General features: G+C 37.1%; 1 protein-coding gene across 4 annotated transcripts in view; it reads left to right on the top strand.

Annotated features, from left to right (window-relative positions):
• Positions 1-24,403, top strand: part of ZEB1 (zinc finger E-box binding homeobox 1) — a 200,787-nt gene extending 176,384 nt beyond the window's left edge. For 2 of the 4 annotated variants that reach the window (XM_077771708.1, XM_077771707.1), the window contains exons 4-9: positions 820-981; positions 6,735-6,937; positions 10,959-11,064; positions 17,229-19,036; positions 21,590-21,770; positions 21,883-24,403. In XM_077771708.1, the coding sequence (XP_077627834.1) occupies positions 820-981; positions 6,735-6,937; positions 10,959-11,064; positions 17,229-19,036; positions 21,590-21,770; positions 21,883-22,478 (3,056 nt within the window). In that variant the 3' untranslated portion in view covers positions 22,479-24,403. The remainder of the gene's footprint in view (positions 1-819; positions 982-6,734; positions 6,938-10,958; positions 11,065-17,228; positions 19,037-21,589; positions 21,771-21,882) is intronic. The other 2 variants (XM_077771710.1, XM_077771709.1) reach the window with 1 other exon arrangement.
• Positions 24,404-24,844: the final 441 nt, after the last annotated feature.

The raw sequence follows: 24,844 nt of genomic DNA, 5'->3' as shown, positions 1-24,844 counted from the left end.
TTGTATATACATATGGCTATTAAAGAAGATAAGCAGTTTTATGGATTTGATACGCTTTGAGTCTTGCTAAAAGTTTTTCTAGCTCTAGATAACTATTAACACTGTTTTCTAAGAAATCACATAACTGAACTGTACTTCAAAGTGGTTTATATTGAGAATGATTCAGATTTAAGCTACAACTCTAATATCCAGTAGGTTGCTAGGAGGGACTAAGGTTTGAGAACTCAGTTGTTCTCTTCCTTTTTTCTTTGTTTTATCATTCAGTGAATTAAGAATTCAGTCAACTATATTAGCTTTTCTGTGTCTTGTTTATCAGTAAAGTGGACTAGAAGTACAACTGTAAAGTTTAAAAGAGATTATTATGAAAGTTTCGAGATTTTTATTGTAACACTTTCTAAAAGACTTTTCAGTAGGGACACCTGGATAGCTCAGTTGGTTAAAAGCATCTGATTCTTGGTTTCAGCTCAGGTCATGATATTGCATTCATGGGATTGAGCCCCACACCAAGCTCTGCACTGACGGCATGGAGCCTGCTTGGGCTTCTCTCTCTCCCTCTCTCTCTGCCCTTCCTTCTCTCTCTCTCTCTCTCTCTGTGTCTCTGTCTCACTCTCAAAATAAGTAAATAAACATTTTTAAAAACATAAAAGACTTAATAGAGGACAACAGTATGAGTGAATTTTGTTTTTATTTTTTGGTAAATATTTCCTACAAATTCAAGAACAATAATATATTCTCTTAAGGTAAATAATTTCTTATCTAGAAAAACTTTGTAACAACTTGGCGGTGAATTGCTTTCTATAAAGTATGCATTTCTTTTAGTAAAAGATGATGAATGTGACTCAGATGCAGAAAATGAACAAAACCATGATCCTAATGTTGAAGAATTCCTGCAACAACAAGACACTGCTGTCATTTACCCTGAGGCACCTGAAGAGGACCAGAGGCAGGGCACACCAGAAGCCAGTGGTCATGATGAAAATGGTAAACGGAGCTTCACAGTTGTTTTCACTTTCATCTTTAAAGGATTATTTCCATAGCTCTACAATGGGAACCTACTCCACTCTAGGGAACACTTTTCCAAACTAGAATTTATTGCAGGTGCCTACAGAAAATAATCTCCGTAATGAATGGAACATTTTTAGGATTGCAGTATAGTGTTAAATAAGTGGTATCTGTATAGTGATAACACCGCTGTAGTGAAATGCTTAGAACAGTGCCTGGTTATTGATTTCCATTAACTCACATGGCAGCAAGTAGAGGGAGCTAGGATGGCCCTTAAATGCCTCTTGATTTTCTTCCCCACTCTTCTAGCAAGCAAAAGATGAGTATCTGATTTGGAGACAAATGGGGTTTTTTATATCTGCTCTAGTCCATTCATTCTGATACAGACAGCCAGTGTATAAAAAGTGGTAAAGTGTCAGGTCACCTGGGTGGCTCAGTCGGTTAAGCATCGGACTTTGGCTCAGGTCATGGTCTCGTGGTTCATGAGCTCAAGCCCCATATTGGACTCTCTGCTGTCAGCGTAGGGCCTGCTTCAAATCCTCTGTCCCCCCTCCCTTCACTCTACCCCCACTGTCTGTCTGTCTGTCTGTCTCTCTCTCTCTCTCTCCTCTCTCTCCTCTCTCCTCTCTCAAAAATAAATAAATATTTTTTAAGTGGCAAAATGCAATAATACTAATAAGTTCGTACCCTCCTGGAAGGAAATTATCTATCATTCTCCCCTTCCAAGCACTAGAAACAGACGCAAATAGCATGCAAATATTCCTTAAGAAATTTTATGCAAGATCTACACCAAGAACTAAGAAGTTACTTGGAATGTATAAGGATATTTAAAATACTAAAATTCTAAATCTGGTTTGATTTTCTAGGGTTCCCAGTCCCTAGATATAAATTAATATTTAAGTAACCAACTTTTAAAAAAGACTTTTTTAGAAAAATTTTAGGCTTAGAGCAAAATTGAGGCAGAGGCACAGATATTCCCATGCACCCCTTGCCCCCACGTGTGCATAGTTCTCCCATTATCAGCATAACTCCCCAGAGTGGTACAGGTTTTACCAAGGATGAACCGGCATTGACACATCATAATCACCCAAAATCCATAGTCTGCCTTAGGGTTCATTCTTGGTGTACATTCTTTGGGTTTGGACAGATGTATAATGACATGCATCTGTCATTATATAATATCTTTATAGAATATTTTCAGTGCCCTAAAAATCCTCTATGCTTTGCCTGTTCATCTTTCTCCACCTACCTTCACCCCTAGAAACTACTAATCTTTTTGTGTCTCCATAGTTTTACCTTTTCCAGAATGTCATAGAGTTGGAATTCTCTATCATGCAGCCTTTTTAAGTTGGGTTTTTTTCCCCACTTAGTAATAGACATCTAAGTTTCCTCCATGTATTTTAATGGCTTGATATCTCCTGTGTTTTTAGTACTGAATAATATTCCATTGTCTGGATGTACCACAACTTATTTATCCATTCACCTACTGAAGGACACTTTGGTTACTTCCAAGTTTTGGCAATTATGAATAAAGTTTCTATATACATCTATGTACAGATTTTTGTGTAGACATAAGTTTTAAACCCCTTTGGGTAAAAACCAGGAAGTGCATGTGTTGGATCATATGGTAAGATAAGAGTATGTTGAGTTTTGTAAGAAACTGCCAAACTGTCTTCCAAGGAGGCTATACCACTTGTACCACTTTGCATTCCCACCAGCATTGTGAGTTTCTGTTGCTCCACATCCTCACCAGCATTTTGTGGTGTCAGTGTTTTGGATTTTGACCATTCTGACAGGTGTGTAGTGGTATTTTATTGTTTTCATTTGCATTTTCCTGATGACATTTGATGTGGAGCATCTTTTCATACTTATTTGCCACTTGTGTATCTTATTCGGTGAGGTGTCTGCTAAAGTATTTGGACTATTTTGTAATCAAGTTATTTGATTTTTTTATCATTGAGTTTTAAGAGTCCTTTATGTATTTTTGGATAATAGTCCTTTATCTGATGTGTCTTTTGCAGATACTTTTGCCAGTCTGTACCTTGTCTTCTAATTCTTTTGATACTATCTTTCACAGAACAGAAGTTTTTCATTTTAACGAAGCCCAGCTTGCCAATTCTTTCTTTCATGGACCATGCCTTTGGTGTTGTATCTAAAATTGGCATTGTCAGACTCATGGTCATCTAGGCTTTCTCTTGTTATGTCCTAGGGGCTTTGTAATTTTGTATTTTACAGTTAGGATTGTGGTCCATGTTGAGTTAACTTTTGTGAAGGGTGTGAGATCTGTGTCTACATTCACTTTTATTTATGCGTGTCCTGGGTTATAGTTGTTCCATTACTATTTGTTGAAAAGACTATGTTTACTCCATTGTATTGTTTTTGCTCTTTTGTCAAAGACCAGTTGACTGTATTTATGAGGATATTTCTGGCTCTGTGTTCCATTGCTCCATTTTTGTATTCTCACACCAATACCACAGTGCCTTGATTTTATAGTAAGTTTTAAAGTCAGGTAGTGTCAATCTTCCAACTTTATTTTTCACCTTTCCATATTGCATTGGCTCTTCTGGGTCTTTTGTCTCTTCATATAAACACTAGAATGTTTGTAAATGTCCATAAAATAACTTTCCAGATTTTGACTGGAATTGCATTGGATCAAGTTGGGAGGAACTGGCATCTTGACAATATTAAGTCTTTCTACCCTTAAACATCGAATGTCTCTCCATTCATTTAGTCCTTTGATTGTTTTCATCAGGGTTTTATAGTTTTCCTCTTATAAATCTCATACATATTTTATTAGATTTATGCCTAAGTATTTCAACTTTGTGATGCTAAATAAATGTTATTGTATCAGTCACCTTTAAAATATTTGAAGGAAATTGAGAAGAATGGTATAGAAAACAAAATAGATTCCATTGCAGAGAGTCAGATGTACTTTCCTTAAATCAGGAATCAGCTAGGAAAACAAGCAGAAATATAAATGTCACCTCCGAGTAGATACAATTTTCTGTAACTAAATCAATGACAAAGTAAATAGAAGTAGGGCACTCTAGAACTCATCCCTCCAGTGTGCCAAAAGGACACATTTTTGAAAACTATAGATTATTGCTCCTGGGGACGCAGTGTCACAGCTTTATGAATAGTGTTCTGTTGCTCTGTTTGTGTATTTGGAGAGTCTGGAGTTATAGGCATTATAGTCCTGCAGGGCCCTACCATTGCTACTTTCATTTCTCAAGGGACTTTTTCCTCAAAGAAAATTTGTTAACGTTTCACCTGAAGAAGCAATCGGTTACAATAAATATGAAAAGGACATAAAAAGTTTTTAATGTGTATGTGTATATATGTAAACTTTTATGTAATAAAAATTTTTTCAGAAAGCCTCAGCAAAAGAAAATAATGAAAACTAATGTTTCATTGCACTGAACAAATATGGTTAAATGTTGTAAAGTCCATTGTTACTAATCAACACAGTAAAACCCCACAAAAATTGGTGCTCTAACCATTCTCAATTAGTAAAACATTTGAATTACAGTACATGTTTTTAATTCAGGTATTCATTACTTTCAGGTGTACTGCTAATAGAGTATTTCTTCATAGATATTCTTTCATACCAGCACATCTGATTATCCTCAGGAGCCCTTATGTTTTTAAAGTTTTAGTAGATTAAACACACTCTCCTGCACTTCATAAATTGTGAAAGGGCAAACTTTACTCCAGCAGGTTGAAGCATCACAAATTCTGAATCATTGGGACACAAATGAAGAAGATTTTTCAAAGTTTTTATATCAAGTATTACTATCAATCTGAAATGTTTAATACCTAGCAAAAGAAGTTTAGGATACAAAGATTAAATATTTTTTAAATAAGCATATTCATAGTCACAGATACATAAGGAAATTATTTAAAAAAATAGACCTAGTTTGGATTTTTTGGTTGTCTTGAATCGCTACCTTAAGTTTAAAGAATTTTCAAAAGAAAAGTTCTTCCTTACATTGCCTGCATTGCTAAGAAGTGATAGCCAGTATTTTTCAAAAATACAAACAAAACTTTTTATTTAATTTTCAAGCCTGTTGATTCTATAATTTGCATATCATGTCAAATACTCAGATTTATTTTTCATTGTTTTATGCTAGTACCTAAAAGAATAAATCATATTTCATATGTGTGAGAAATTCAGTAGATACTGATTTATGAAAATAATAACTTGCTGGTAAAATATGAGCAACCTATCATTTTACAAAATGATTAGTAATTTATTTATTATTGATGAAGGCAAAGAAGAAAATAGAACATAATGAGAGCAAACGGCTATATTACACTATGGAATATGAGCAGCTTAAGTCATGGAAATCACATTGTAATTCTGGTGCCAATAATGAAGCACCTGCAGGGGCTGAATTGGACTTTGGCCATTGGAACCAGCTAACATCAATATTATGGCCTAAGCAATGTGGCAAGGAAAAGGCCCCAAATGTTGATATCCTATTTATACAAGTAGGAAATTCATACTAGACAAAACATAACATGATTTCCAAAACAATTTCATGTGGCTAATCTGGTCCTCACAGAAGTAGGTCATTTTAGAGATATCACCAACAGAAAGGCCTNGGGGGGGGGGAGTTGGTTGTTTGATTTTACTCACATATTTCAACATAATTAACAAGCTATGTGGGATCACATGGTCAGTCTGGTTTTTGAGCAAGACATTTAATTTATATGGGCATGAATTTCAATAAAGGTAATACATGTTTATAAAGGATTTTGAGACTGTAATTAAATTTTCTTTGATAGTCTTTTCCAATAAGAAATTCAAAAGGAAGATACAGATACTATTTACAAAAAATTATCATTTAAGAACTTACTTATTAAACAAATAAATATGGAAAACCACTCTTAAACAGTATGAATTGGCAAAATGGTATCATGTTTTAGGATTGTCAGGCTTAGATGTCCATATGTAAACCTATGGTTCATTCTGTGAACTCCAGTTTTCCCATATTGCCTTTATTGTTTGAAAGCATCCTATATATTTATCCATATAAAATTCTACAGAAAATGTATTGTTGTATTTCAGTAAGGGAAAGGACATGAGGAACCGTGCATGGGGTGGGGGTGGGGGGTCCTTGTGGGCCAGGCCTAGATCTGGCTCCTGGTCCTCATTTCCCCCCAGTACACAGCTGTCTTGGTCTGAACTCTGTCATATGGCCACAACTTACTGCAGGGGTGTCTTGGAAACATAGTCTAATTATGTACTACTTCCTGTCTGATGATAATCATTTTATAGTGTCATTTCCAAATTTGAAAGAATGAACATTAAATAAATAATGATGACATTGTTACCAAAAAAAAGATTATGATATACAAGTCCCCTTTAATGTGTATACATTTACAAATGTAACCTATATTCGAATTTTACCTTTGTTTTCTTTTTCTAATTAACCATACAAAAAGAAGGGAAGATTTATGGGTTAGTAAAAAGATAGAGGACTTTGAGATTGGACAGCATATGTCTGAATCCTGACTTTATCATTTACTGGCCATGTGACTTTTAAGTTATTTTACCTTTCTGAGTCTCCAGTTTCCTCTTTTATTAAATGGAGATGAGTATCATTGTATTAAGGATCAAATATAAAGTGGGTAGCACAATATCTGGCACGTAGCAGAAAGTCTCAGTGGTAGTTTTGGTAATATTTTTGAGTGTTTTAAATTCAAAATATATGATCTTTCTTTTACAGGAACACCAGATGCATTTTCCCAGTTACTCACCTGCCCATATTGTGATAGAGGCTATAAACGCTTTACCTCTCTGAAAGAACACATTAAATATCGCCATGAAAAGAATGAAGATAACTTTAGTTGCTCCCTGTGCAGTTACACCTTTGCATACAGAACCCAACTTGAACGTCACATGACGTCACATAAATCAGGAAGAGATCAAGTAAGTGAAATGACTGAGAGTTCACTCAACCCTCCACAGAAGGCAACAGTTCTAATATACTTAAAAGAAAGTACTAGACAATGTCTTGTGTGCAGCCTTACAAAAATTAAAGAGATTATTTGAATTATCTTGTCATTTCTGGGTTACAAAGCACATATAAACATTTTTTAGAGGTAACTAAGTTTTTTTCTTTTTTGTATAAGATCTCTTTCATCACAATTTAATTATTTTGCCTATACCATAACAAATATTTCCCTCAAGTTTAGAACTAGATTTCCAAATGCATTCTACTAAAATGCTCAGTGTAGGGAAAAATAAATGTTGGTTTCATAAACCATATGACTAAGAACTGGCCAAATTAAGAAGGAAAGCAAATAATAAAAACAGTTTCCTGGGAACCAATGACTACTTATTCTCAGTATAAGTTACTGTGTTCTGTTTACTCTAGTAAGACAAGTTGCTTCCTCTAAGAATCTAAAGTTTAGATTATAACCATTTTTATTCTGAAGACTCAATTTTCGTATGGTTTCTTCTATTTCTGTGTTGCTTTGCCTCAGTTTTTCATGTGTAAGCCAAGACTGTTCTATAAATTACATTTGAACTGTTGGCTCTATACTAAAGTATCAAAGGCTAAGAAACTTTGCCAGTTACCCTTCTTTTATAAAATCCTGACAAGTGTCAACTCTAAACAATCAAATTAATATCAACATAATTCTAACTGTAAACATCCAATTATTTGACTGCATGGGATATTTGAAGGGTTTGTGTTGTGGTTGGGGCACATGTCCACTTTCTTATATCAAAGGATTATGAACCTGAATTTGCGAGAACTCTGCCCTCTGTATGTACATAATAGAACTCATATATCTCATAGAGAACAAATCAGACCCTTTCTAAGATGATGGCCAAACCAAACAAAAAAAAAATTATAACAGAATCTTTGAGGATCAACCTGTCTTCTCAGGACTTTGGCAATAATGCTCACAAAATCACAAGATAAGGGGGAGAGGATGACAATACAGGACCAAGCTTTCCTTAGACAGGTTAATGGTTAGGTCTGTGAAGGAACACTTGAAATTGGGGAGGATACCCAAATAAGGAAGAAATTGATACAGAGAATGAACTACTGAAGACAAAGACCATCCATCTGCATCAGCACCTGTGCAAGTCTTAGCAGGGACAATGCAGAAGAGTGCCTTTTCCATCTGAGAGTCCTAACAGACAGACAGGTCTTGGGAACAGAGCCTATTCATGTGACATCTGGGGAGCAGAGCCAAACTGCAAATGTTGCCCTCATATCCTCTCTATACCAGGGGCTCTTGTCAAAGAAAAGGATCTGCAAAGCACAGGTAGAACTACTGGTAAAAGCAAGAGATACCATTACAGAAACAAACCATAGTATCTCTAATGAACATGAAAGCCAATTTTGTGGTGATTTTTCTGATGGGTGCAAAGGTAGTAGGTTTTATATATGAGGCATGTGGTCAGACGAAGGTCAGAAAAGAGCTGTTAACACAGGGACCAGTAATGTGAGGAAATATTACCGAGGTGTCTTAGAAACAATTTGGGTTACAGGGCAGCAGACCTGAGTAGAATGCCTATCCTGCTGCCTTTGAAAATTATGCCATGACTTAAAGATAAGCATTTCCATGTCTTACTAATTTATTCATTAGATGCATATTTGTGTTTCTGTTACATGTCGGGCGCTGTTCTAGGTGTTACAGGCACAATAGTGAAAAAGACGAACAAAGATCCTGACAATAGGGAGCATATATGAAGTAGGTGATATAAAATATAAGGACAGATAGTATGAATAAAAATAAAATAGAATAAGAGGATAAAAAGTAAAGAAAGTTGCTACTTTTTTAAGGATGAGAACTTTCTGAGAATAGGACATCTGAATGAAAGGATGGAGCTAGTCATGGAAAGATTGGGGGGAAGGTGTTCCAGTCAGAGGGAACAAAGGGAAACATAAAAAGACCTTGAGGCAGAAGCCTGCCCAGCATCACCAAAGGACAGCAAGGAGGACAGTGTGAATAAAAGGTTCTCGAGAAAGGTACGTGAGACCAGGGAGGCATTAGGGCCAGATGATGTATCCCCTTCTATAGGCCATGATAGAGACTTTTGATCTTATTCTACAGTGTGACAGGGAGGCCTTTGAAGGATACTGAGTTTTATCTTTATTTTTTTATTTTTAAGGGAACAGTGGTTCTTGGGTAGAGAGTAGATCAAGAGAGACAAGAATGAAAGCAGGGAGATCATTTACAAGCAAGGAGACTATTTGGAGGCTATTGCTATAATCCAGGCCAAAGGTGGTGGTGGCTTTGAACTCGCTGGTGGTAACAGACATGACATAATGATGAATGTTAGATTCAGAGTGTATTCAGATGGCCTGCTGATGGATTGAGTAAGGGTGTAAAATGTAAAAGGAAGAGAGGAATCAAGGATTACTCTAAAGTTCAGAGCCTAAACAGTAACCAAATAAATGAGGGTATCATTTACAAAGACAAGAAAGACTAGCGGAGGAGCTGGTTCTCAGAAGAGAAATTAAGGGGTCAGTGTTAATCATGTAAAGTGTCAAATGCCCATCACTTTCCAACTGGCAGTATCAAGGACTCATTTGGCGGTGAGAGTCTGGAGTTAAGGGTAAGAGGTCTAGAGATAATACTGTTCGGAATTGTCACCATATGTTTGGTGCTTAAATCCATAGGTTTGGATGAGATAGGGCCTGATACCTAGTAAGAACTTACCCTCTTTCCTTTCTGTATGAAAAACAAAAGAAGGAAGATGAGGGTGAGCATGAAGCAAGTAATACCTGACTTAAGCCTTGGAAGTATGGGTAGAATCTTAATAGTCATAATTGTGGGGAAATACAGCCAAGAAATAAGGAATAGTATAAACCAAAGCAAGGAGATAGAGAAGAGCAGTATATGTGCCAACACCAAGACTCACTAAGTAACTGAGGCATGACCTCCTTCTATCCAGAGCTGGTGAACAATAAGCCTGGAAACTCAGGAGCTATAAACTTGGAATGTACAGAATCCATATTCAGAATCCATACTCAGGTGTTAATGGGAAGCCTTTGGAGGTTTAAGAGCAATTTGTAGTTTGTGAGGTTTATGATACAATTCAGTTGAAGCAGCACTTTTGTATGTTTGATGAGCAAAAAAAGCAGGAAGACTCAAACACAGGGAACATACTGGTGTTTGCCAAAGGGGAGGGCGGGGATAGGCAAAATGGGTGAAGGGGAGAGGGAGACACAGACTCTCAGTTACAGAATGAACAAGGCATGGGGATGAGATGTATTCTCTGTACAGAGAATATAGTCAGTGGTATTGTAATAGTGTTGTATGGTGACAGATGGACTCTCGTGGTGAGCACAGCATAACACACGGAGTTGTTGAATCACTATGTTGTGTGCTGAAACTAATGTAATATTGTGTTCCAGCCACACTTCACTGAAAAACTTTTTAAATTTAGTAATAAGTAAATTTAATGATGGACAAATAAAAGTAAATAAAGTAATGAGACCTGGAAAAAAATCTAAGAATGCAAAATATATTTGAAATATGTAAAAGTAGGAATTTGATAAACCAGACAGAAAGCTACTATAATAATCCATATTTGGATGAAAAGATGGAAGTATTTTTAAATCATCAGATTAAAGTGCATTTTGGAAATATCAAGCATCTTGAAAAAGCCTGGCCTGCAGAAGAGATAATCTCTAGTTTCTAGTAAAACGTATTATCTTATTTGTGCTAAATACTGTATTACTTTCAATAAAGTATGGTTCTAATACTTACTCTAAGTGAGCAAGTGAAGATTTTTCTGTATGTCAGAATTCTATTCCCATTATCACCCTTCGTTTGGTAATATTCCATTTGTTAAATTTTTGTGACTGCCTCAGTTTGAGGCCTTTGAGAAGCAGAATTCACCAAAATAATACTTTTAGCAGCTTAGCCATTCTTTTATGACCAAAGCTTTTTTGCTTTATAATTAAAATATCAATTCTTTCTTACAGAGACATGTGACACAGTCTGGGGGTAATCGTAAATTCAAGTGCACTGAATGTGGAAAAGCTTTCAAATACAAACATCATCTAAAAGAGCACTTAAGAATCCACAGTGGTAAATACTTGTTTTCTTTCTATATGTTGAATATCATAGCATATGTGGTAATAAAGAAATCTGTCATAACATGTGGTCTACACACATGATCAGAAACTTCTTCCTTTTTCTTTTAAGGTAAAGACTTCTCTGGAGAAATTTTCTATTTATAAGTGACATTATTGGAGTCTTGATCTTTAACTGAAGCACATTAAGCTAATATAATATGACATATTCCAAATTTTCTAATAAGAATATAGCATATTTTAACACGAAGAACAGCCTCCTTTAGCTTTCTGATGAATGTTAATTTCATTGCCTCTTTTGCACAGTTAACTAGGGAAGAACAAAGGATATACACAAGTCACAATTTGCACAAGAAAGTAAGATTGAAGACATTCTTTACATGAGAGAAGTAGAAGTGGAAACTCCAGATAGAAAATGGTGTGTGGGGTGATGTGGAGTCAGCCAGACAAGGCAGCACTGGGAATTTAAAAGAAGAATGTCATTTCATCTTTCTATTACATATCGCTTTCAAAATTGTTACTTCTAAAATGATATCATGTGATAAAAATATGTCTGTGTTAGAAACATGTAAAGAACTGTATTTGCATTTCTTTAGAGGCTCTACTTCAACAGAAACTGTAAAGAAAACTTGGTAGCACCCCACATGGCACTATGAAATCTGTTCATTTCCTGATTAATTTTGATATGTTATTTTAGAGTTAAATAGCTTTAGTGAAAAAGAACTGTTTCCTAATTAATGAGAAATTGTGAATGTCTGTATATTGCTTATTTCATGAAAATTATTGTGTTGACATTCACGTCTTACAAACACCCTACAAAAAAAGTACAGCGGTGGCCTTATGAATAGTGATTGGTGACACCTGTGTTTTATTTTGGAACTACATTTCTAGAAATTTTACCGTCTTGCTCATTCAGGGCTAAATAATGTTAAAGTTGCCACTTTTGTTGAAACCAAGATTCTTGCAAAGACATTTGTTTATTTTCACACTTTAAGATTTCTGGAAAGTAGACATTGCCTTTTGCAGTCTGCCACAAGATCCTACTTCATAAAGAAGTTCCCGGGCTCTCAAAAAGTTTTCATCAATAATACATTTTTAATGACCCACTATTTTCTTACCACAGATTACTTGAAGTTGTTGATAGAGATATAGCTAATTCAAAAGAGTTTTCTTAAATGTTGGGATCAGGGGTAGAGGAAGGAGAAAATAAAATTTACAGGAAGATTCATGTACAAAATGAATGTCCTATGGTCTGATTGCACTTATATAGGAGGATTCCTCAAACCTGCAGATGATACAGAATTGGGAAGCCTGGATCACACCAAAGATTAAAATGCAGGGCTAGAAACAGGATGTTGATATTTAATCACAGAACTCTGCACTGACATTCAGAAAGCAGTCTTGATTGAATAGAAAGTGGGGAGCTACTGTCTGTAGTACCAACAGAAAAATTTTAGGAGTTTGGATGGTCCAGAGCTTTCTCTAAGCTTGTTAACAGTACACTGCTGCTGCAGCTGAAGTAGCTAGTCAGAATTTAGACCACAACATGGATCACAGTGCACCCTCTGTACTCTGTGCAGTCCATTCCTTCTGTATTTATATCTGTCCTCTTCTTAAAATTACTTAATATGAGGCTTGTATGCCTTTAATACAGCAGGAAATTTTAATTTAAAAATCTATTGGGAAAGTAAAGTTAAGAAAGTAATACAGACATGAAGTAAACATGAAAACAAATGAATACCATGAAATGCCATGCACATGTTGAACATGGACCACACATCAAACTCTAAGGCTTAGGAAATAAGAAAACTATGTCAGTAACCAAGACCCAGACAGTCCATAAGTAAAAGGAATCAGTCACTAGAAAAAGCATTACTCTTCCTGCTACTAAGTCCATAGAGAAAACTCTTCCTTGGACCATCATAAAGGGGAAAGAGCAAAATACATTTTGTGTCAGTTCCCCAAATATCCTCAAAATAATACAGCAGAGAATTTGATAGGGTTTTCTTTTTAAAACAAGATTGTCCAGTAGGAGGCCAGTGATATTTCACCAAAATGCAGTTCAGGAAAAACATTTCTTCAGGGTAGCCATTTGGATACGTTCTAAGTTCTAGTGTAGAGCTCTCTGATGGTCTGGTTTATTCCAAGGGAAGATCGCCGAGTGGGGCTAGTCAGTGTCGTCCCAGGACTGTACCAGTCTGTAAACTTTTTGTGACTGGTTCTCGCAAAGACACATACAGAAATTGAGAGCAAGCATTCAGAAACCATTATACAAAGAAAATGCTGTGACAATTTTATTATATTTTATATAATATCGACCTTAGATTTGAATTTAAAACAAAAGAAAAATGTTCCTTCACCACAGATAGTTTTGAAAGCAGTTTTGAGTATCTAGTAATGGATGAGCTTCATAGCCTTAAAGAAACCTCTGTAATTTTGTTCTCAGCTGTGTTTTTAATCAGAGTCTTCAAATTGTACTCCCTAAAATTACCGGAATTGTTGCTACCTTCTGAGACCATTAAAATGAACCCTGTGCAGCCTCTTGTGTTTCCCCATCATCTGTGCTCTGCATGTGGGAGTTGAGCTCTGATGAGGAGCAGGTCACCTCACCTCCACTCAGAAGTGAGATGGAAGAGCTCCTGCTCCCAGGCCATGGTCCTCCCCAGAAAATAATGTAGGTTTGTTCGATAGCCCTAGGACCTTTAGCCTGGAAAATTTTTACATCAGATGCAACCAAACACCCACTTCTGCCATTACAAAAAAGAAATCCGTATTCATAGGACATCTGACTTTTTGCAGCACAACTTCCTAATGCCACCTTCAGGGTTTAATGGTTGCTGGACAGATTAATTAGGTGATCTACTTTGGCTGTAAACCATAAAGCTAGGAAGTTAGAAACATGAGGTTTTCCAACAAACAGTGGATTTGGCTTTGCAACAGTTGTTCTGCACTTTCTTTCTGGCAATGATAAAATATCAGGTAACTCCCAACAATAATAATGATAATTCGCAGTTTTGAATACTTAATTATTTACAGCTACATTCTAGTTATTTGTGTACATACACTTACATAGTTCTCACCACAGCCTTATGAGATAGATGCTATTATTGCCTCCGTTTTTACTGATGAGAAAATGGAGGTTCAGAGAGCTTAATTAACCTATCCAAAGTCACTCCGCCTCTCCATGGCAAAGCCAAGGCCCTAGTGTAGGTATCCTGACTCCAACATCATTGCCTTAGCCACTGTGCTCCTCTGTCTCCCTGTTTATGAAGATAATCTATATTATAGCTTCTTACATTTTTTTGGAGTGTCTCTAGCAAGAGGACAAGCATATAGCTCATCTAAAAATGTTATCCAATAATTTAAAATGTTAAAATAGAACACATCCCTTGTTTTACCCCTACTGGAAATTTACCTGATGCATTTTGAGCATTGAATCATATTTTAGGCCTATCTTTGGAAAGATATTGATAAACTGGAGAATTTCCAGAGATACGCTAACAAGGGGGTAAGGGTTCTAAAAACCATGTCCTACAATGAATTCTTGAAGGACCTGGATATATTTAATCCACACAAGGGAAGTTTAAAGATGCAAATGACAGCTCATCATCAGTGTGAAAGTCTGGCTTTCCGAAGAAAAGGTAGATTTGTTCTGTGTGGCATCAGAGGGCAGACTAAGAGAGTAGGCATTGTTATAACAAGGGAAATCTGGCTTAGTACTCAACCTAGCTCTCAGTAGAATTACTTTTTTTTAAAATTCTTTTTTATATTTATTTATTTTTGAGAGAGAGAGACAGCATATGAATGGGGGAGGGTCAGAGAGAGAGAGAGAGACAGAATCCAAAGCAGGCTCCAGGTTCTGAGCTGTCAGCACAAAGCCCAACACAGGGCTCAAACTTATGGACCGTGAGATCATGACCTGAGCCAAAGTCAGACGTGTAACCGACTGAGCCACCCAGGCACCGCAGAATTACTTCTTAAAAGAATCACTAACATGTATTGAGACCACACAAAAAGTTGTATTATGTCATATAACTGCTATAACTGTCCAGTGAAGATGTATCTACATTTATTTACACACCAAAACACTGAAATTTGGAAAGATTAAGAGAATAGTAAGTGGCAGAGCCAGGTTTTGAATCCAAATTCATGATCCTCCCCAGAACCAGACTAGACCATCTTCCATAGAGCTGTCCAGCAGGTAATAACTTTCTTTTCATAAAAGAGCTTAAGCCAGAGACTAGCCAAAGTCAAGGATGATATAAAATGATTTTTTTTTTGCAAGGATATAAAATGAACTCTTTTCCTGAACAAGAGGGCCTCTTAGATAACTTCCAGTTCTAATACTGAGTCTTCAAGTAATTATACTTTGAGAAAATATAACTCACTTTTTTTTTAAGATTTTCTTTAATGTTTTATTTATTTCTGAGAAAGAGAGAGAGGGAGACAGTGTAACAGGGGAGGGTCAGAGAGAGGGGGGGACACAGAATCCGAAACAGGCTCCAGGCTCTGAGCTGGCTGTCAGCACAGAGCCCAACGCAGGGCTCGAACTCACAAACTGTGAGATCATGACCTGAGCTGAAGTCAGACGCTTAACTGCCTGAGCCACCCAGGTTCCCCTATAACTCACTTTTTAAAAACTGCACTGAAATTACATTATTAGAAGAGTTTACATTGCCTTTCCCACTGTTTCCATTTTAATTCTTAAAGAGAAGAGAAAGATTTCTTTTGATACTGATTAGATAAATTGGCATAACCCATATTTCATAACCTGCAATTAGCCATTCTTTCACCTAGAAAAGGTTAGTGAGCATTTTTGTGACCTGCACTTCAGCAGATACAAGGGATGAATGGCACAGAAGACTCAGGTTCCCACCTTATTGAGACACAGCCCGAAAACTACAAATTATAAATGAATAAACTATAAATATAAATTAAAATTAAAGTGAAAATTAAGTTTGTATGAAACTATTCCATCTGGCTCCATGCTTTTCAAACTTTTCTATCCCCAGTGGCCAAGAATAAATGTCTTGTACCCCCGAAGGTCTAGGGAAGCAACTTGACCAAAGGTCTGTACAAGCAAGGGACTTCTTGGACATTGTGTTTATTTTCCTAACAATTCACACAAATGTTTTATTATTCTCCATAGTATAATCTGTGTTTTAATACTAAAATGTTTTAAATTACTGTAACTACTGTCACTAAAATTTAAGCTGTAAGGAAGCTTTGCATACCCATTAGAACATTGCCTTATATCTCCAGGAGTACATACCTCCCAATTTAATAAGCCAGGGCTCATAGCAGTACCTCATATTTAAATTTTTCTTCCCATTGAGAAGATCTTTTCAAGGAAACCTTAAAACCTGGTGGATATGGGAAGGTAGCTATTCATATGATTTATACAGTCAAGGATAGATATTGGTACTTAAGTCTTAGGGAGATTTTACTTACTTTTCTTTCTTCTAATAAGTTCTCCAACAGATGGGTAAGTATAGTGAAATAGAGAAAATAACATAGGTGAAATAGGATAACAAAAATTATTGGAAAGAGTTGATGTCCGTTTGACCCTTGAACACCACAGGGGTTACGGGTGCTGATGCGCTCTGCAGTCAGAGATCCACATACAACTTTTGACTTTCCAAAAACTTAACTACTAATAGCCTACTCCTGACCAGAAGCCTTATCAATAACATAAATAGTCAATTAATACATATTTTCTATGTTACATGTATTATATACTGTATTCTTAGACTAAAGTTAGCTAGAGAAAAGAAAATGTTATTAAGAAAGTCATAAGGAAAATATATTCACAGTACTGTATTATGTTTATTGAAAACCTTACACGTGTAAGTCAACCTATACAGTTCAAATCCATGTTGTTCAAGGGTCAGCTGTAATTATTTGAGAATTATTTGAAGGTTTAAAAACAGCAGAAATATTATATACATATGCTGCAAAGATTCCCTTATTGGTTAGCACATGTGCTTCAGACTAAGGTTTTATTAGTCCTCATACCATTTATGTCAGTTTTGAACTTTCAGTGATGATCCTAAATCAGATTGTATCCTGTGATACTGATAAACTGTTTGTTTAAAGGGAAACATGGACACTTAAAAATGTATGTGTAATAATTCAGTGAATATAATTTATTTTGTTTAGGAGAGAAGCCATATGAATGCCCAAACTGCAAGAAACGTTTTTCCCATTCTGGTTCCTATAGCTCACACATAAGCAGCAAGAAATGTATCAGCTTGATGCCTGTGAATGGGCGACCAAGAACAGGACTCAAGACGTCTCAGTGTCCCTCACCGTCTCTTTCGGCATCACCAGGCAGTCCCACACGACCACAGATACGGCAAAAGATAGAGAATAAACCCCTTCAAGAGCAACTTTCTATAAACCAAATTAAAACTGAACCTGTGGATTATGAATTCAAACCCATTGTGGTTGCTTCAGGAATCAACTGTTCAACCCCTTTACAAAATGGGGTTTTCAGTGGTGGTGGCCCGTTACAGGCAACCAGTTCTCCTCAGGGTGTGGTGCAAGCTGTTGTTCTGCCAACAGTTGGTTTGGTGTCTCCCATAAGTATCAATTTAAGCGATATTCAGAATGTACTTAAAGTGGCAGTAGACGGTAATGTAATAAGGCAAGTTTTGGAGAATAATCAAGCCAATCTTGCATCCAAAGAACAAGAAACAATCAATGCTTCATCCATACAGCAAGGTGGCCATTCTGTTATTTCTGCCATCAGTCTTCCTTTGGTTGATCAAGATGGAACAACCAAAATTATCATTAACTACAGTCTTGAGCAGCCGAGCCAACTTCAGGTTGTTCCTCAGAATTTAAAAAAAGAAAATCCGGTCCCCACAAACAGTTGCAAAAGTGAAAAGTTACCCGAAGATCTCACTGTTAAATCTGAGAAGGATAAAAGCTTTGAAGGAGGAGTGAGCGATAGCACTTGCCTTCTGTGTGACGAATGTCCAGGAGATATTAACGCACTTCCCGAATTAAAGCACTATGACCTAAAGCAGCCTGCTCAGCCTCCTCCACTCCCGGCACCAGAAACCGAGAAGCCCGAGTCCTCCGTTTCATCAAGTGGAGATGGCAACTTGTCTCCCAGTCAGCCACCTTTAAAGAACCTCTTGTCTCTTCTAAAAGCGTATTATGCTTTGAATGCACAACCGAGTGCAGAAGAGCTCTCAAAAATTGCCGATTCAGTAAACCTACCACTGGATGTAGTAAAAAAGTGGTTTGAAAAGATGCAAGCTGGACAGATCTCAGTGCAGTCTTCTGAACCGTCTTCTCCCGAACCGGGCAAAGCCAATATCCCTGCAAAGAACGATGAGCAGCCCCAATCTACAAGTGCAAATGAACCCCCGGATAGCACGGCAAGTCTGCAAAGTCCCCTGAAGATGACTAACTCTCCAGTTTTACCAGCGGGATCAACAGTCAATGGTTCCAGAAGTAGTACATCATCCCCCTCACCTCTGAACCTTTCTTCATCCAGAAATACACAGGGTTACTTGTACACAGCAGAAAGTGCACAAGAAGAGCCGCAAGTAGAACCTCTTGATCTTTCACTACCAAAGCAACAGGGAGAATTATTGGAAAGGTCAACTATCACTAGTGTTTACCAGAACAGTGTTTATTCTGTCCAGGAAGAACCCTTGAACTTGTCTTGTGCAAAAAAGGAGCCACAAAAGGACAGTTGTGTTACAGACTCAGAACCAGTTGTAAATGTAATCCCACCAAGTGCCAATCCCATAAATATTGCTATACCTACAGTCACTGCCCAGTTACCCACAATTGTGGCCATTGCTGACCAGAACAGTGTTCCATGCTTGCGAGCACTAGCTGCCAATAAGCAGACTATTCTGATTCCCCAGGTGGCTTACACATACTCAACTACAGTCAGCTCTGCAGTCCAGGAACCACCCTTGAAAGTGATCCAGCCAAATGGGAATCAGGTAAAAAAAAAAAAAAAAAAAAAAGCCTCCCCATCCTGAAGTTGTTTGGTAAAATGCTAGTTTCACCTCTTTCTGTAAAATTTTCCTTTTTAAGTTCATTAGAGAGAGAGAGAGAGAGAGACAGCACAAGTTGGGGAGAGGCAGAAAGAGGGAGAGAAGGAGTATCCTAAACAGGCTCCACACTGCCAGCACATACCCCGATGTGGGACTTGAACCCACGAAGCTGCAAGATCATGACCTGAGCCAAAACCAAGAGTCAGAGGCTTAACTGACTGAGCCACCCAGGTGCCCCTTCAGTGAAATTTTTCTACTAAAAGTCAATCTCTGTAGAGCCATGCAGGTTGTTACAGACTATCGTTTTTGAAAAATCGATGAATGTTTGCTTTAACTTTTGTAGCATGCAGTCTTCGGTGTTTACTAATCCAAGGGATAGTTATCAACTACAGTTTTAAGTGTTATTCTACTGTGATAATGAGAGGTTTCAGCTAAAGACTTGACTATTTCAAGGAAGAAAAGAAAAATTGGAATACTCACTAATTGGATTTCTGGTTTTATAGTTCAGTAAACCTTCCACTGGGTTTGTACTCCCAAATTAGTAACAGCTTCTGCCTAATGATCACTAATACATGAAACTATGTTGCCATTCACAGACATTTCACCCCAGCAGAACTTACCTCTTTTTATGTGTTAACACCTATATTTGTTAAAGGCTTTAATTAAACAAGAATTAAGTATACAAAGAGTTCATCCAGTGAATGTGCTGATCACTTTATGAGCTGTGAAGTAAAACAGTATTCAGTCATAATTAATATATGTGAGGAAGCATGGTTGTAAATCTATATATACATTTTCCTCCTCACTTTCCCCCCAAAATCCGTTACATAGTTTTAGATAGAACCGTTTTGTGTGACCATTGTGTGGCTCATTGCCCAGACTTTTTCTAAGTCACTAACCTTGATGTCCCCCCACCCCAAATTTTTTTCAATTTCTGATTGAATCAACCAAATACCAGAGATAAATTTGATCTTTTATCCAAATATATGCTATATATAGGTACAACAACCATAATTACAGTATCCTGTTCAAATGTATGTTTGCCGCTTTTTTCCCCCTTAAATGTTGCTACTGATTGGGTTTCCGGCGATTGTTATTACTCTTGAAAAAAATTCACATGACCAATAACTTCACCTAGATTCTTGGTGTATAAAACACTGTGCACACCTTTGAATAATAAAGGGCGACCCACTAACATTTTACTTAATCATATAACCAGATCAAATAGCAATGAAGGTAGTCAAGTTACTTTAGTGCAAACCGGCATCTCACAAATGACGCAAATAGCTCACCTCTCCCACCTTGCAGAATTATAAGAAATGTTGTGAAAAACCTTTGAACTTTTAGAAAATTTGTAGGTTTAGAGAAAATACAATGGAAGACATTAGGAAAGATGTAAGGATCTTGAGGAACCCAATTCCTCAGCCAGTCGTTTCCCTACATGAGCATCCTACACAAACGTACCCCCCTGATACTGCTGAAATGTTTTTATTCCACCGAAAGTCCAAAGATTTATTTTGACTAGCAAGTATTCTTGTTTGAAAATGCAGACCCTTCTGCATGGTTTTGTCATCTTGTTCCTTAGAAAAGTAGAAGAGCAGACTTCCTCTCTTTTCAAAAAAATGCCAAGGAGGTCAGTTCATAGAACTCTGAAGTTCTGGAGGACACAATTTAAAGACCACTTTTTTTTTTTTCTAGGAGAGAGAGATTGAGCGTGAGCAGAGGAGGGTCAGAGAGAGAGGGAGTCACAGACTCCGAAACAGGCTCCAGGCTCTGAGCTGGGAGTCAGCACAGAGCCCGATGCGGGACTCGAACCCACGAACCGCGAGATCATGACCTAAGCGAAAGTCGGACGCTTAACCGACTAAGCCACCCAGGCGCCCCGAAAGACCACTTTTAAAAAATAGAATCTTAACTTTGGCGTAGTAAAACCCAGAATGAAAACAATGATGCAGTGAGAAATTGGTGATTATGTAGCAGACCCTTAAGTTAGTGTTTTCGGCAAATTTCTCATAAAGTTATGATTCATTTGGAACCAAGTAAACTTTGTTACTATGCATTTTACATTCCTTCTTTTTAGTTGATCACTTGTTTTTGTCATTGTAACTGTATTGCCCCCAACCTCATTTTTATCTATGTCAACCCCTACCTGTCACCTGGCCCCACCCTTAGAGCCCATCTGCAGTGACGAGTGTATGCTTGCTTTAGTCAAGTTATTTAAAGTATAAATCAGGGCATCTCGGTGGCTCGGTCAGTTAAGCCTCGGACTCTTGATTTTGGCTCAGGTCATGTATCAAGGTCATGGAATCAAGCCCCATGTCTGGCTCCACGCTGAGCATGGAGCCTGCTTAGGATTCTCCCTCCCCATCTGCACCTCTCCCTCACGCCTGCATGCACTCTTGCTCTAAAATTTAAAAAAAAAGAAATTTAACCTATGCTTTTATATAGGTCTCTTGTTTATCCTTTAACTAGAAACTAAATTTTCTCTTCTTCCTTTAGGATGAAAGGCAAGACACTAGCTCAGAAGGAGTATCAAATGTAGAGGATCAGAATGACTCTGACTCTACACCACCCAAAAAGAAAATGCGGAAGACAGAAAATGGAATGTATGCCTGTGATTTGTGTGATAAGATATTCCAAAAGAGTAGCTCATTATTGAGACACAAGTATGAACACACAGGTATGTCGATGAACCTGACGACTTTGGAAAATCTGCACCACTTTCTGCAAACTGAAGTGCCCCAAAAATCCTCGTGAGGATTTTGTTTCATGGCTGTGTTCTTATTTTGCAGGTAAAAGACCTCATGAGTGTGGAATCTGTAAAAAGGCATTTAAACATAAACATCATTTGATTGAACACATGCGACTGCATTCTGGAGAAAAGCCCTATCAATGTGACAAATGTGGAAAGCGTTTCTCACACTCTGGGTCTTACTCTCAACACATGAATCACCGCTACTCTTACTGCAAGAGAGAAGCGGAAGAGCGAGATAGCACGGAGCAGGAAGAGGCGGGACCGGAAGTCCTGACGAGTGAGCATGTTGCTGCTCAGGCGTCCCCCTCGCAGGCCGACTCAGATGAGAGAGAGAGTTTGACGAGGGAAGAGGATGAAGACAGTGATAAGGAGGAAGAGGAGGAGGAAGACAAAGAGATGGAAGAACTGCAGGAAGAAAAAGAATGTGAAAAACCACAAGGGGACGAGGAGGAGGAGGAGGAGGAAGACGAGATGGAGGAAGATGAGGGAGAAGAGGCAGAGAATGAGGGGGAAGAGGCAAAAACTGAAGGTCTGATGAAGGATGATGAAGCTGTAAATCAAGCGAGCAGCTTAGAACAAAAAGTAAGCGAGAATAGTGAGCAGGTGTCGGAAGAAAAAACAAATGAAGCCTAATAGTTTTTCTAGAAGGAAAATACATTCTAATTGGTAATGAAGTTTGTTCTATATTATACATGCTTTTCATGGAAACACAGTAACCTGTATACTGTGGTTTCTGTTCACTACTGTGTAAAGTAAAAATTTAAAAAAATACAAAATACAAAAAAAAAAAAAAAACACACAAAAAAAAATCCGGGTGTGCCTGATCTCAGACCTAGTAATTTTTCATGCATTTTTCAAAGTTAGGAACAAGTTTGTAACACGAAGCAGATTAGAAAACTTTAATGACTCAGAAAGCAAAGATTTAAGAGGTTAAAGGAAACTGATCAATTAGATAAGCATCTGGCATTGTTTCATTTTGTCAGTATTAATTATCACTCTTATGTTGGTTTATTCTTAAGCTGTACAATTGGGAGAAATTTTATAATTTTTTATTGGTAAACGTATGCTAAATCCGCTTCAGTATTTTATTATGTTTTTTAAAATGTGAGAACTTCTGCACTACAAAATTCCCTTCACAGAGAAGTATAATGCAGTTCCAAACCATGCTAGCTACCTTTTATAAATCCAGTCTAGAAGGTAGTGATTTCTAATACTTAGATGTCATAGTGGAGTATTATCATTTAAAGTGTATTGTTAGCCTTAAGAAAGCAGCCGATAGAACTGAAGTTTCTTACTCACGTGGTTACAAATGGAGTTCAGAAGATTGCCATTGAGTTCTGATTGCAGGGACTAACAGTGTTAATGCTGGGAAGGGCAGCAGAGTTGTCAGAATCAGTGTCTGTAATCGTGTTTTGAACATGTGGTGACAAATATGAAGGATATGATATGAAGCTTTGTGTCTCCTTTGGCCTTAAGCAAGACCTGTGTGCTGTAAGTGCCATTTATCAGTATTTTCAAGGCTCTAACCCGCCTTCGTTCAGTGTGTGGCCTACAATAACTAGCATTTGTTGATTTGTTTGTTGTATCAAAATTCCAAATAAAACTTAAAACTTAAAACCACTGACTCTGTCAGAGAAACCTAAACACTGGGACATTTCACCCTTTAATTCTTCAGCATTCATTTTGTGTTAATTGACTTTCAAAATTTCTCTACAGAAATGAAAGGGAAATTTTCTAATCTGCTCTATCCATGTACTTCCATTTCAGACATGGACACGCCATCATTATTTGGCTCATAACTGTTCCAAATGTTAGTTATTATGGACCCAGTTTATTAACAACATTAGCTGATTTTTACCTATCAGTATTATTTTATTTCTTTTAGTTTATAGATCTGTGCAACATTTTTGTACTGTATGTCTTCAAACCTGGCAGTATTAATACCCTTCTTACTGACATGTACTTTTAGTTTTAGAAAACTTTTATATTTATGTGTCTTATTTTTATATTTCTTTATTTATTACACAGTGTAGTGTATAATACTGTAGTTTGTATTAATACAATAATATATTTTAGTATGAAAATTTGGAAAGTTGATAAGATTTAAAGTAGAGATGCAATTGGTTCTCTTGCATTGAGATTTGATTTAACAGTGTTATGTTAACATTTATACTTGCCTTGGACTGTAGAACAGAATTTAAATGGGAATGTATTAGTTTTACAACTACAATCAAGTCATTTTACCTTTACCCAGTTTTTAATATACAACTCTTAAATTTTGAAATTCACTGTGTGACTAATAGCATGATGCTCTGCAGTTTTATTAAGAGATTAGCCTAACCATAAAACTCTCATTTCCTTAGTAAGCCAAATTAGGATAACCTTATATAAACAGTGTTGGGAACAATGTTTAACATTTTGTGCCAATTTGTTCCTGTATTCATGTATGTAAGTTACAAATCTGATTCTTCATTTTTAAGTTCCTTGTTACACCATGGTCATTTTCTAGTTTTTTACCAGACTCCCCATCTCACAATAAAATGCATCAACAAGCCTGACCTGCTGTCATTCTTTCCATTATTATCAAGATTTTCTTTGGAAACGTCTCTGTGAAGTGGGGTATTACACTGTCATCCTGCACTTGATTTATCTCAGGCTGAATTTGGGTAACAAACTAAGTGTTTTAGACATTCACCACTAAATCATGGGTTTCCCTGTGGCTAAGTGTTTCTGCGAAGGTCAGAGTTGACAACTAAAGGCTTCCTCAGAGCTTACTCCCTCTTCCTGAAACCCTTAACCACACACCCCTTGTTACTCTTGATCCCATGACATCTCACCCTCAGGTCACTTCAGGGAAGCCTGGGATTAGATGCCTTTCCTCTGTACACTCCTCATTCCTTGTACCTTTCTTGCCATAGTCTCATGAGGTTATTTATATTCCTTCCCCACTAGGAAGAGGAACCACATCTGCCAGACTCCCTCTCACATCCCCAATGTCT

This window comes from Crocuta crocuta, unplaced genomic scaffold, assembly GCF_008692635.1.
Source record: "Crocuta crocuta isolate KB4526 unplaced genomic scaffold, BGI_CrCroc_1.0 scaffold457, whole genome shotgun sequence".
Taxonomy (NCBI): Eukaryota; Metazoa; Chordata; class Mammalia; order Carnivora; family Hyaenidae; genus Crocuta; species Crocuta crocuta.
The sequence above is the reverse complement of the archived record's forward strand: the minus strand, read 5'-3'. Positions and strand labels throughout refer to the sequence as shown.